The sequence below is a fragment of the Scleropages formosus genome, chromosome 16, assembly GCF_900964775.1.
Source record: "Scleropages formosus chromosome 16, fSclFor1.1, whole genome shotgun sequence".
In the NCBI taxonomy this organism is placed as follows: domain Eukaryota; kingdom Metazoa; phylum Chordata; class Actinopteri; order Osteoglossiformes; family Osteoglossidae; genus Scleropages; species Scleropages formosus.
This window is the reverse complement of record NC_041821.1, coordinates 19,570,959-19,583,683: the sequence shown is the minus strand read 5'-3', so window position 1 is coordinate 19,583,683 and position 12,725 is coordinate 19,570,959. Positions and strand designations below refer to the sequence as shown.

Below are 12,725 nucleotides of genomic sequence, written 5' to 3'. Positions count from 1 at the left end.
TAAAGGTATGTATGGTATGAAAAATTGTGCATCATCCTCCCTTACATGCTCCTACATATTTATCAAAATCATGAAAACTGTGTTAAAGCTAAAGCAACAAAACCTGTTTTCTGTTAAAAGAAAAAAAAAACTGAACAGGGCTTTTATATGGAAGTATCTATCCATTTTGCAGAAAAGCCTGAATCTTTAAAATCTACTACTTTCATGTAACATTACATACATTAAGTACTGACTGGGTTGTCTGTTTCAAGGAAAGAAGAAAGGAAGTCCTATAGTGACAAAAATTAATTCAAACACCTGACCAACACCCTTAACTATTACATATTTTATTCTCAACCTGGGAACAATTACATATTCATTGCACCAAGATTTATTTGTATCTAACTCAGACCACAAATGCTTGGTTCATGGAGTCAGCAGAATACACATTTCCGAACCGCTTGTCCCAGCAGAATATTTTAAAAATTTCAGTACTCTTGAGCTGGATAAGCAAATTTCTTAAAGCTTCCATTATACTTGATTCTGTTGAATTATATATTTTAACAGTCTATTTTGGTATTAATCCCTTTTAAAATAATTTAAGGTGTAATTACAGGTTATTTCAATAATTAAACTGACTAATCATTACCCTTTTACAAATTTGCAATCTGAGCTGTTTTGAAATTGCCAAAAAATTGTTTTAAACTCCAACAGAAGCACACAGTCAAACCAAAACTACAAAAAAATGACAATTTTTATTTCTAAATGACTATTTACCAACTGTCACAGAACACCAATTGACTGGGGTAAACACAAATGGGTATATTTCAAGAAGCCCTCCCTCTGCCATTACTCATACAGAACTGGTTTTGTATTGATTCTGCAAAAGACTATAAACACAGTATAAAGCCTTTATTTTCACTCTAACCATTCTTCAAAAACTATAAGTAGGTCAATGGTAGTTCCTGAACAATAGTTCCCTCAAGAGGTGGATCAGTGCAACTGAACTCAATCAAAAAAAAGTTGACAGGCACTTCAACATTAAACATACACACTTCACATTTTCTACATCTTAAAAAATGTAACTGAAAATAGAAAAATTTAGACATTGTTGTAACTGTACCTTAGGATTTACCATCAATATTGTCAAAATTCTGAAAGCTCAGGGTGCATATCAACTGTGTCAAAATCCATGGAATTTGCTGAATGCTAAATAAAGAGAATATAAAAATGAAACAAACTCATAACTAATTGACATTCATCCTAACATCTGAGGTTTCCCCAATAACTCAACTTTCTATATTCTGCAGGAAAAAAAAACTCAGAAAAAAATAACCCTTCACTTGTCTTCCGCTGGTTTTTATATGGAAATTCACAGCATCCAGCCTTGTCTTTCTTTTTCGGGGTTACTTTTTGGCATAGGTTATCTTCATTGCACAGCTGGAAGTTATACGGAAACCCTGAAGAGCATCCCTTGCTGTTCCAGCCTGGCACTCATTCTCAAACTCTACAAAGGCAATGTCATGCCTGCTTGGCACCAGTCTCACCTCCTTAAAACCAGGGAATCTAGAATGGAAAAAAGGAAGAACAATATGAATTAATGGATCACTATCATTTAACCAAGGAGTAAATGAATCCTGAGCCATGTTAAAGACAAAACAGTTAGAAAAAGAAGGGAGGGGGGGAAAGGAAAAAAAAAAAAAAAAGTCTCCTTACTGACTGAAAAGCATAGAGAGCATAATTTCATTTGTTTCTTCCGGTAGATTGTTGAGGAATAAAATGTAGTTAGGTGGATTGTCAAGAGCCTAGAAGAAAAGGCAAGGAGCAAAGCATTAAAAAAAGTTCCCATCTTAAATACATTTTAGAATTTATTATACTTGTAGTGAATACTTTTCTTTTGTTTAATGTTAACAGTACATTCTTATGAGTTTTACTTCATTGACCCAGATGTTAAAATTGTTCTGAAAAACAGAAACAGGCTACAGTAACAATTTAGTACATTTAAAACTTAAAGACACATTCATTATCCATTCTTAAAATAACAGGATAAAATACATACCGGCTGAGCTGGGACAGGATTTAACTCTATGGTCATGGATCCCTTTACAGCCAAGAATAAATAAAATATTTTAAGTTAAATTTAATTGATTTTTACTGCTGACAATGTTACCTTACACAGAAAATTGAAAATAGAGGCAACTTACCAAGCTTAGTTACAAATAATCATTTTTTTCTGATTGCCAACATCATCATTACATACATAACATGCATGATGAAGGCACACAAATTCTCCCAAAAAAATTATCATTTAGAGTCTCAGTTACAGGATCTTTTAAAGTTTTTAAAGCTTGGCGGAAATGTTTTTGTTCATGAGGCATTTAGTGAACAAATAAGAATAGGAAATAAGCTGACATGTCTGCCCAGCTGTTCTGCAGCAATTCCCAGAGATGAAGGACACTTGTTGGTTCCTTTGCTTTCACTCTTCTGTCCAGTTTGTCCTCTACAAATGCTGCCCAGGTACACACACTTTTCACAGGTACTCTATGGCAATGTCTTTTGTTTGGATTGTAAACAAATTTACCAAATTTTGTTACTTAAAAGTTACTTGCCACTGAAGATGTATTATAAAATCTAGAGATAAAGGTTTTATAGGACCAAAACTTGGTATCTTCGGTCTTGCGCACACACACACACTTACACTTATGTAAAACATAAAGGTTTCACATACCTGTGCAGATAGCCTTTTAGTTATGCCTGATGCCTGCAGTTGAGCGTTCTTCTCTTTCTTTTTCTGCTTTTCAGCAAACATGGCTCGTGTTTTCAAAATGATCTCGGAGTCAGTCTTTGCATACTGAATTCTCTACAGATATGAAGTTTAAACCATTTATGAAGAGTTATATTTCATAAATCATTTGTATGACATGAATGCCACTTTCATTTTTGCTACAGAAAAGTTCTCAAAAACATTTGAACCATTCTGATGAGTAAAAGTGGAAATACAGAAATACAGTTAATACAAAAAGTGAAAATACAGAAATAAATTAACTTAAGGCTAGCTGTGTTCACTCAAACAGAGCAGTTTTCTCCTGAAACTTTTAATTACTGTGTACAATCCTCAATCAGACTTAGCCAGCATAAATGACAACTAAGAAAGCATGAAGAAACCCTTTTATCACTATTATGTTTTATTTAGTTGATACGTTTACCAAAAGGTGACAGAGTATTAGATAATGCAATGCCTACAACCGCTTGTTCCGAGTGGGGTTGCGGCGACCAAGAGCGTATGCGGCAACGCAAGGTGCAAGGCCAAAGGGGGAGGGGGGACACCCTTAACAGGATGCCAGTCTGCTGCAAGGCACCCCAAGCGCAACTCGAACCCCAGACCTGCTACACAGTGGGCACAGGGCAAACCCGCCACACCACTGTGCCCCCCAATATTAGATAATCAGTTTTACAATTATTTATCTATTCACACAGCAAGGTATTCTTACTGTATCAGTTTAGTCTAAGTGCCTGTATCAAGGGAAAGACAGCAAGAAGAATTCAGACCTAGGACCTTTAGATTACAACGGAAATATTCTAAGCATTACATCACCTGCCACCTCTTTATGCAGAAAGACATACGTGCCCGAACCAAAAATAAACTGACCTGTTCCAGAAAAGCTAGTAACTCCATTTTTGTATTATTGCTGCTATCATTTATTTAGCTAATACCTTTATAAAAGGCAATTTACAAGGATAGGTTGCACAAAACAAGAGTGCTTACAAGATTGCAAGATGTCCTGTTGAAGGAAATCCAAGACTAAATAGTTTTGAAACCAACACAATCACTCTAGCACATAGTCAATCAACTCAATACATATTTCAAACAGTATCTATTAGGAACTGACACAGCATATAGTTTGCAGTGATGAAAGGCAGAGGAAAAACACAGGCAGTTTATAAATGAACTGTAATGAAACAAACCATGCAGCAAAAAAGAAGAAAACCAGGAAAAAAAAAAAAAAAACCCACTAGGCCACAGGAAAAGAACAATTAGTGATCATTACTAGTAATCATTGTTTTTATCTCAGTTCAGCATCAGTATAAACTTTTTTTTTTAAATCTCAGTTCGGTATCAGTATAAATATTGTTTAACGTGTGTTACAGAGTAACTTACTCACAGTTTTTCCAACTGTTCAGGCCAGCTTAATTTTTTTCATGCCTGTTCCAGAGAAGCAGTCCTATGGTAAGTCTTACCATTGGCTTGTTATAAAAGGGGAATCCCTGCAATTGCCGGAGTGCATTTGTAGAAGAGGCAACCTCCTTAAAGACCACAAACGCCTGCCCTCTCATCTTCATTGTCTTTAGAGCAACAATATCAATGATCTGCCCAAACTGAGAGAACAGGGCATAAAGAGATCGCTTCAGTTCTGTGGGGATGAAAATAAAGAGTTCTGTCACAGCAAGTGATCTCTACAATTTAATACAGTGACATATAAAACAATTAAAAAAAATTCCTGGTAAATGAACTTATTACAGTGTGGGGTCCTTTACAAAGGTTTTCCAAGCTCTTTAAAGTTTCTCAAAACTGAAAACAGTCTACCTGATCTATCAACAACTCAGTTTCAGTATTTACATTTAATACTAAATTCTGTTTCTTTAGTTTATAATCTCACTAGCTATAACTGAAGTCACTCACCTTCCTTTTTAATTTTATCATTTAAATTGTTTATATAGATGGTGTGGTTTGGCCTTATGTCCATGACTAGCACTGCAGTCACTCAGCATATACCTGCAAAGTGCAAAGCAAATTGTTATCAGCTCCCCTGACCATCATTACCTATTTATTCATAACGATAACCATATGGACATTACTGCAAGAACACTTTTTGAGCAGCTTATAAAGTCTAAATTATCCTTGACAACATTATTACGTGTCTTTAAAATTTAAAATGAGTTGTCTTCTCACTCTTCCTCACTCAGCCAGCCAAAGTTTAACATGACATGTCTGACCAACAACCGCTTCATTCCAATATAAAAAGAGAGAAATAACACACATTCAGCATAGCTAGAAAAAATATAACAATACTGGTATAAAATAAAGTTTTCATCCAACGTAACGAGAGAAAATACCACTCGCTTCCTCGTCTCTCACACAAACACAAGCGCAGCTGCACACCGAGCGCGCGGCCCGATCACGTGCGCAGCGAATTTAACGTACTTAGCGCGCGCGCAACTCAAACTTGACGGAAGTTCACTTAATGCTTTCAGTCGAAATTTTAATCACTCTTTATTTTATTCTGCGTTCTGTTCGGTTTTTCTATTTAAAAAAAAAAAAAAATGCTTGCGTCAAACTTTCATGAAGCCTGATAGATTTTTGTAATTCAACAAAGAAATTACGTTATTTTTTGAAATGGTGTCGGTGTGGTGGCCGGCCTCTGAGTATGCAGTTTAAAAACTGGTATTTACTATTTTCATAAATCAATTAAACTGAGTTTTATTGATTTATGAAAATAGCCATCCGAAGGCTATGTGGCATATGCATTTGTGGCCATTTGTATAAATTAGAAATTAAAGACAATTTTTTTATTCTTTAACACATGATCATGACGTAAAAGTATGCACAGTTTTCCTCACTATAATGAATATCCAGTTTAAGGGGCTGCAGGTGAAGTGGTGGTTAGAGTTACTGCTGCCTTTGGATCTAAAGGTCACACGTTCAGGTCACACGTTAAAATCACACTTCTAGCTGTACCACCCTCGAGTAACATACTTGCCCTAAATTGCTCCAGTAAAATTACCAAGCTGTATACATGGGTAAATAATTGTAACTTTAACATTGTAAGTTGCTTTGGAGAAAAATATCAGTTGAGTAAATGTAAAATGGCAGTAGGTGGAACAGTAAAGGATGGAGAATGTTGCTGGTGCAAGCATGACTCCTTGCTTTTGGCGTAGTATTCTAAAACAAAGTACTTACTCTGAATTGCTTCAGAGAAATCCCTAGCTGTAAAATGGGCAGAATGCTTGTCTTTTTTTTTCGGTGACAGCACCTTTAGAACAGAATGTTTATAATTATAGTTTTTTCCCGGTGGAACGTTTAGTAAATGACATCCTGAGTACTTACAATATTAATGTTTATTATAGCAACATGCTGCACATTTTGTTTTTGTCTTGAATTACTGTTCATTAGGTGAATGGCAGCATTCAAACAAGAGCAACAGTAGTCTCCTAGCCTTGTATTTTTCCAAGGCTTAACATGAACATGTGTGCTATATGCTGTAGTGGGTACTCAAGAGAATCCTACAACAGAAATATAAAACTCAATAACACCTTACTGAACACAGTAGCCTAAAGTAACCAAACAGTAATATTGTTCTGAGCAGCTACCCAATAAGTTATATAATCCTTCTTTGATTGTTTATACAGGCAGACAGCTGTGGAACATAATGAGGAGAAGAAACATGTAGCAATGATAGATATAATGAATCATGCTTATGTCTCTTGCTAACATACCGCCTCCCTTGGAGGTGCCAGTTCAGAAAAAAATTGAAGGCACATTATCTGCTAGACAGTAACTGCATGATTCCAGCCCGGGGTGAAATTGTTAACATAATGTCCAAAGAGCTTTAAAACAATCTGAGAAGCGTCACTTTCATTTAATAGTTATGTCTCATTACTGGTTTTTATTTGTTTATGCTTATTGGTTGATCTTGTGTTATCTACAGTACTGCAATTCATCTGAGACTGGTATCATGCGATTGCCACATTACACTCTCAAAAGTGTTAATATATTCTTGTAATTCAGTCATTGCAGGTGACCTTGGACAAAGACATCTGCTTGCATCCACAACAAATCAAACAAAGAGGTAGCAGACATAACGAAGGGACCATTTTACATAGACAATGATCTGTAGTTCCTATCGGTTAACACAGTTCCCCTGAGTAGATTAAAGGATGGCAAACAAAATGCAATAATTGTGTATGATAAGAAAGTGTACTCATGAGCTCAGTCATAGAGGATATTCAAACAAAACAGCTTTGAAAGAAACCAACAGAGGACCAGTAGAAGGTGGTGAGAATGTGCTAACTAAGGTTGCAAAGGGCAGAAATATTTCTCAGATTTTGGAAATTTTCCATGGAAACTTTTGGGAACTTTGAAGTGGTCTGAAATTTTGGGAAATTTGCAAATTTAAAAAATTTTCCATTTTTGTATCTTATTTAAAACTACAGCCAGACTTAATTTAATATTAATATCTTGTCTAATTGAGCCTTGAATAGGAACCTTTCAGAATTTCCTACAGAGGATGGGGTGGTAGTTTTCTCCAATGCGTAAGATGAAAAATAAATGCCTCCAGCTCATACATATTTTCAGAACCCCCCTTTGGGATATGACCTGTAAAATAATAATAATAATAATAATAATAATAATAATAATAATACTCGTGAAATTTTCATGTACCCTGCTCAAATCTACTACCCCTCTGCCTTTTAGAAATTCTGAATGATACCATATTAAAATTTTAAGTATTTTTCTACACCATGGCTATGAAACGGAATAAGAAATGTTGTCATGAGAAAATATGATAATGATACGGGGGAAATAATGAGTTTGAGAGTGAATGAACGTGACTGTTCTGCCACACAAATTATTTAGATTTTAACTGATTCCATTTAAGTTTCCACACAGAAATAAATATTGTCACAATGAGTCTGTTATTTCTTGAAATTTCACTGCTCATCACTTTTGGTCAGTCTCAATCATCTTACTCAGTCTTGGTCGTCTGAGGTCAATAATTTAAATTTCACAGATTTAAAGCAGAAGTATTCATTTACCTCTGAAAGATCTTGTCTCTTTTGACAGTAATTGTTCCAGACAGTACTTTGGATGACAGTGATAACATGTAAGAAAATAAAGCCTTAACATTTCCTTGTTCTTGGGTAGCCCACAAAGAAGCAAACTGCAGTTATTACATAATCAGGCAAATTTTCTATATAAAATTATTTATTTAGTCCATCTGCATTATTATCAAACAAATTTCATGTTGAGGAGAAAATTTATGAAAAATACGCTTCTAGTACTGTTGTTCCATCTGACATTTGTACCTAAGTACCTAATATTGGTTTACAGACTTTTGTGTTTATCCCTGCATCATTCATTGTTGTGTGTTTTGCTCTTCTGGTTTATAGAGTCATACTTTACATTTCTCTGGGAATATAAGAGTAATACACTTTTAAAAAAATTCAGGAAATTCCCAAAATTTCCAAAAATTTCTCTGGAAATTTACCACAATCAAATTTCCTGGGAATTTTGAAACCCTAGTGTTAACAATAGATGATCTGATAGAAATATGAAATCATGGGCTAGAGAAAATAAAACTTATTTCTAAGAAATGTAACATCATGTAAGTGTCGCTTTGGAGAAAAGTGTCAGCAAAATGAATAAATGTAAATGCAAAGACTACAGGACTAGTAAATGTACAGTAGTAAAGATTTTTCCCAGGTTTTGTTGCAGCTGCGAGTAGGAGAGGGAACACACACCTGTACTAGTCACGACTCTGTTCTACCCTTAGTTGTGGTGCTTTACAAACCCATACAGAAGAATGAGCTAAATTACAGTAAAAAATGGTTAACACTATTATTAATGTTGGATAAGGTGCCTGCCAAATAAAAGTAATAGTCATCGTAGTGCCATAGTGTTCTTGCGGTTCCCCATAGTTTTCAGTCTGACTGTATGTCTCCGTTTTATTGTTAAAAATTAAGAAAAAAATAGAGAAAAATAGAAATATGCCACTTGATTGTAATCTGGGAAAGATGTAGTTCTTTTCAAAGTAATTTCTTATTATAAATCCGATTCCCTACGTTACTTAACAGCATGAATTTACCTGTGTGATTTGCTTGTGAAATATTTTATTCGCAACAATTCATTCTAGATTAATTGTATTCTAAGCAATTTCCAACAAGAAACGTAAGAGCCTGGATAGCTCAGTCGGTAGAGCATCAGACTTTTAATCTGAGGGTCCAGGGTTCAAGTCCCTGTTCAGGCGGCTATTTTAAGGTTCCTCGATCTTTAATTAAAGGATTCGGTTTAATCCACTGAAGAGGTACTTACCCTGAATTCTGTGGTAAAACGACCCAACTGCATGAATGGGCAGCCCGTTATAATTCATTTCAAAATCAAAACCCAAAGTGGCCTTGGAAATTTAAATAATGGTTAATAACAATTGATAATATTTTTCCACTTAGCAGTTTTCGCTTTGGCTCCCCCACCCCCAAACGCGTTTCAAATTTGATGCGAAATTATTTGTCCTTTGCAAGGATCCGTGCCGTCAGTGTGTCTTATCAGCTGGAGGTATTTTGATTTTTTTTTTTTTTTTCTTTTTTTTTGACCCTACTGACAGACGCTCTTGTTCGTTTAAAATGGCCGAAATCGTACCGGTCGTCGCGCTCGGTTTGGCGGGAAGCGGCTGGCGGTCCGAATGGCTTGAGAACTTACGTACAGGTGGTCTGCGGTGTGATAAAGTACAAGGCGGAGCGGGGTGTTTGTTTGTAACACTCTGAACTTCAACTTGTAACACAGTTTGACATCGGCAGACGTTTACAATCATGGCAACCGTGCGAGTGGCGGTGCGAGTTAGGCCAATGAGCCAAAGGTGAGTGTCACTCACTGTTTTGCGAATGTAGACACGGGGCCAAACTGTCCATAGTGTGTCTTTACCCTGTTTCACAAATGTATTGTTTAATAAATGTACTTGGGTGTTGCCTTCTGCCTGTGCAAAAAGTAGATTTTTGTTTTTAGACTGTCCTGCTTGCTGGATTGCTGTGTGTGCGTACGTACTCTGAAGGGTAACCATGGACTGATCTCGTAGACAGACTTTCTAAATGACACTGCTGTTCACCCTATGAAGCAATTAACCTAGATGATGGGTGAAAAATGACCTTAAATTTCACATTTTGGTATTCCAAGCTGTAAGTTCTGCAGCTACATTTATTGGTTTATTTATCAGACTCTTGTCTCCAAAGAGACTTCCAATGAGCTCTGTATGTATCTGCACACACCTTGGTGACTTACACTGCTAGAGAGACTACTTACACTGGGTCACTCATCCATACATCAGTGGAACACACTCTCACTTACACACTAAGCTGAACTTTTTATGTTTTAGATCACCGAATTCAGTTATAATGTAGGTGCTATGGAGGCACAGTGAGAAGCACTGCTGTCTCACAGTGTCTGGGTGGTACGAGTGGATATGGGTTTGATCCACTGCTGTCTGTGTGGAGTTTGCATGTTCTTGTGTCTGTGTGGGTTTCCTCTGGGTGCTCTGGTTTCCTCCCACAGTCCAAAGACATGCTATTCAGGTTCTCGCATAATGTGTGAGTGAGAGAGTGTGTTCCAGTGATGTATGGATGAGTGACCTGGTGTAAGTAGTGTATCTAGCAGTGTAAAGGTGTGTGGACTGATAACACTACATAGAGTTCATTGGAAGTTGCTTTAGAGAAAAGTGTCTGCTAAATAAGTAAATGTAACTGTAATGTAATGCAAGTATGCCTCACAATACATTGAACTTGCATTGTGGGATGTCATAAACCTTGAGTGCCCAGAGTTATGTTTGTTGTTTCAAGTATTTGAACAAGCAGGCTTTTTGCATCATGGAGAAATTATCTTGGAAGTAATTACTCAGAATGGAACTTTTGCAAAGACTGTACTATTTTAAAGATTAAGGGAGGTACCAATGTAAAATGTTAATGCTGCTGTAGTCTCACTTTTAAAGCTGTGCCTTTGCTGTCACATAGTTACAGTAAAATTCAGGCAGATGTTTTATGAAGACAGTGATGGAAGGTACAACACATGTCATTCAAGTTGGACCTTTAGGCGGTGCAGTAAACAAAGCACTAGAGGACAATGTTAATGAGCAGTAGAAAACAAATGAATAATCAGTTCATATTGATTATGCCTGAACACTGATAATTCCTGAAAAGCAATGACTGGCACTTGGTGTTCAAAGTAGTAGTACACTACTTTAGTCCTAATTTAAATATATATTTATGATAAAATAAAGTTGTATATAGTGCATGTGTGAGTTGTGATAAGTGACAAAAAATAAAAATGTTTTAGGCCTGAAAACCTGTACACAGTAGGAATTCTAAGTAATGTACAGGTGGTCCCTGATTTACGATGGAGTTACGTTCCCCAAGACCCATCATAAGTTGAAAATATCATAAGTCAAAAATGTCTTTAATACGCACCTCTGCATGACAGAATGGGAGATGCAGATCACTATCGCTGCCCGGCATCGCGAGAGAGTATAGCTCCGTGTATTGGTTGCCTGGGGGGAAATTTTCAAAATTGAAAGTACGGTTTCTGCTGAATGTCTATTACCAGCTCACCATCGTTAAGGTGAAAAAACACTAGTTGAGCCATTGTAAATTTCAAACCACCTGTCTAGATAAGGATGGTAGTGCTATTCAAATGAAGTGTTGCATTAAGAGAAAAGGAAGTCTTAATGTATGATCATACCTGTAGTAATTTACAGAATTTTTTTGAAATTGCATAGCTGTATCTAAATAACAGGCTTAAAAACTGTTGGGATAACGCAAATATCCTGCTTGGTTTGTCTCAGTTCTGGACTTTAGAATGCATTATTTCTCATAGATGAGGGGGAGATGGTGCACAGGGAGCTTGGCCAGGTCCTGCTCTCTGGTGGGTCTGGGGTTCCAGTCCTGCTTGGGGTGCCTTGTGATGGACTGGCATCCCGTCCTGGGTGTGTTCCCTCCCCCTCAGGCCTTGTGCCCTGTGTTGCCGGGTTAGACTCTGGTTCACCACTCGGGACAAGTGGTTTCGGTGTATGTGTATTTCTCAGAGCAGTGTATTTTATAACAAAAGTTTTCTGAGCAGTGCAAGTGAGATGTGTTAGCAGGAGACTTTTTTGGTTCTGCACTGGTTACTACACACACTCCTGCATATTGGTCAGTGTAAGCTTTTTGCTATGGAAGACCTACATATATGATGCATTAATAGTAAAAATTTGTAAATATTCTTGGAGCTCATCTGAATAAATTTAAAGAAGTCATGATGGTGGAATTTAAAACCAGTACTTGTTAAACTATTTTAAAAGAGATGACCAACTTTTAAACAGCATTTGACTTTGTCTTTTTTGTTTTACAGAGAGAAGGATTTGTCCTCTCAGAGTATCATTCATATGGAAGGGAACAAAACATCAATAAGCAATCTAAAGGTATGTTTCTGAATAAACATTGAGCATTTTGAATTTTGCTGGTTAAGTATGTGACATGGTCATCTTCTAAAGCTTGTAAATATCAAAATCTTTAATTGGTGGAATTAAAAGTGAAATTGTTTCTAGGAGTTTTTCAGTGGTAGGGTCAGGTTTGAAGCAAACTGCTTCAACTCATGCCTTCCAAAACTTACTTATTGTTTCTAGAGTTTCACTCCACTCCTGGTGAGCATAGCAGGTATGGATTTGGAACAGGCTAGTAATGTGATCTGCAGTAACTGGTATGACCTTGAACTATGGTGAAGAGTCAGAATTAACACAAAATGAAGCTTAAGAGACTAAAAACAAAATCTGCATGCATTTTTCCCTTTTTCCAAATGTGCATACAATTTCCACATCACTTACAGACTTTTTGAAGCTGTTTGCCACTTTTTATTGCCCAAATTTGAGTAGATTTTCCTGTCTGTTGGAACTTACAAATTGTGTGGTTTTTTTTTTTTTTTGTTTTTGTTCTTTTCCATTTTGGTTAAA

General features: G+C 36.4%; 2 protein-coding genes and 1 non-coding gene across 7 annotated transcripts in view; 2 read left to right on the top strand and 1 right to left on the bottom strand.

The window, feature by feature from the left end:
* Positions 1 to 786: 786 nt before the first annotated feature.
* On the bottom strand, positions 787 to 9,088 carry snrpb2 (small nuclear ribonucleoprotein polypeptide B2). 5 transcript variants are annotated; one of them, XM_018750860.2, is made up of 7 exons: positions 9,071 to 9,088; positions 4,661 to 4,753; positions 4,219 to 4,391; positions 2,708 to 2,839; positions 2,039 to 2,080; positions 1,696 to 1,784; positions 787 to 1,545 (listed from the first exon to the last, which is right to left on the bottom strand). In XM_018750860.2, the coding sequence occupies exons 2-7, from the start codon at positions 4,722 to 4,724 to the stop codon at positions 1,386 to 1,388; spliced, it is 660 nt and encodes a 219-aa protein (XP_018606376.2). In that variant the 5' UTR covers positions 4,725 to 4,753; positions 9,071 to 9,088; the 3' UTR covers positions 787 to 1,385. The 5 variants fall into 5 exon arrangements, with proteins under 5 accessions (XP_018606376.2, XP_018606378.2, XP_018606375.2 ...); XM_018750862.2 differs by lacking the exon at positions 9,071 to 9,088 and adding an exon at positions 5,183 to 5,200; XM_018750859.2 differs by lacking the exon at positions 9,071 to 9,088 and adding an exon at positions 5,095 to 5,156.
* trnak-uuu (transfer RNA lysine (anticodon UUU)) lies at positions 8,933 to 9,005 on the top strand. Its single transcript has one exon. It is a non-coding gene; the product is annotated as a tRNA-Lys (tRNA).
* Positions 9,089 to 9,485: 397 nt separating the features above from the next.
* The window catches only part of LOC108933606 (uncharacterized), a 43,859-nt gene continuing 40,619 nt past the window's right edge, over positions 9,486 to 12,725 (top strand). Inside the window, exons 1-2 of the mRNA XM_018750785.2 lie at positions 9,486 to 9,611; positions 12,128 to 12,197. Of these exons, the coding sequence (XP_018606301.2) occupies positions 9,565 to 9,611; positions 12,128 to 12,197 (117 nt within the window). The 5' untranslated portion in view covers positions 9,486 to 9,564. The remainder of the gene's footprint in view (positions 9,612 to 12,127; positions 12,198 to 12,725) is intronic.

Coding starts and splice junctions, on each gene's coding strand:
- snrpb2 (XM_018750860.2), bottom strand. CDS start 4,724: ATGGACATAAGGCCAAACCACACCATCTATATAAACAATTTAAATGAT. Junction 2,840..4,218: donor CCTTTTATAACAAGCCAATG/GTAAGACTTACC, acceptor TCATATCTGTAG/AGAATTCAGTATGCAAAGAC. Junction 1,546..1,695: donor CTCTCTATGCTTTTCAGTCA/GTAAGGAGACTT, acceptor TTTCCATTCTAG/ATTCCCTGGTTTTAAGGAGG.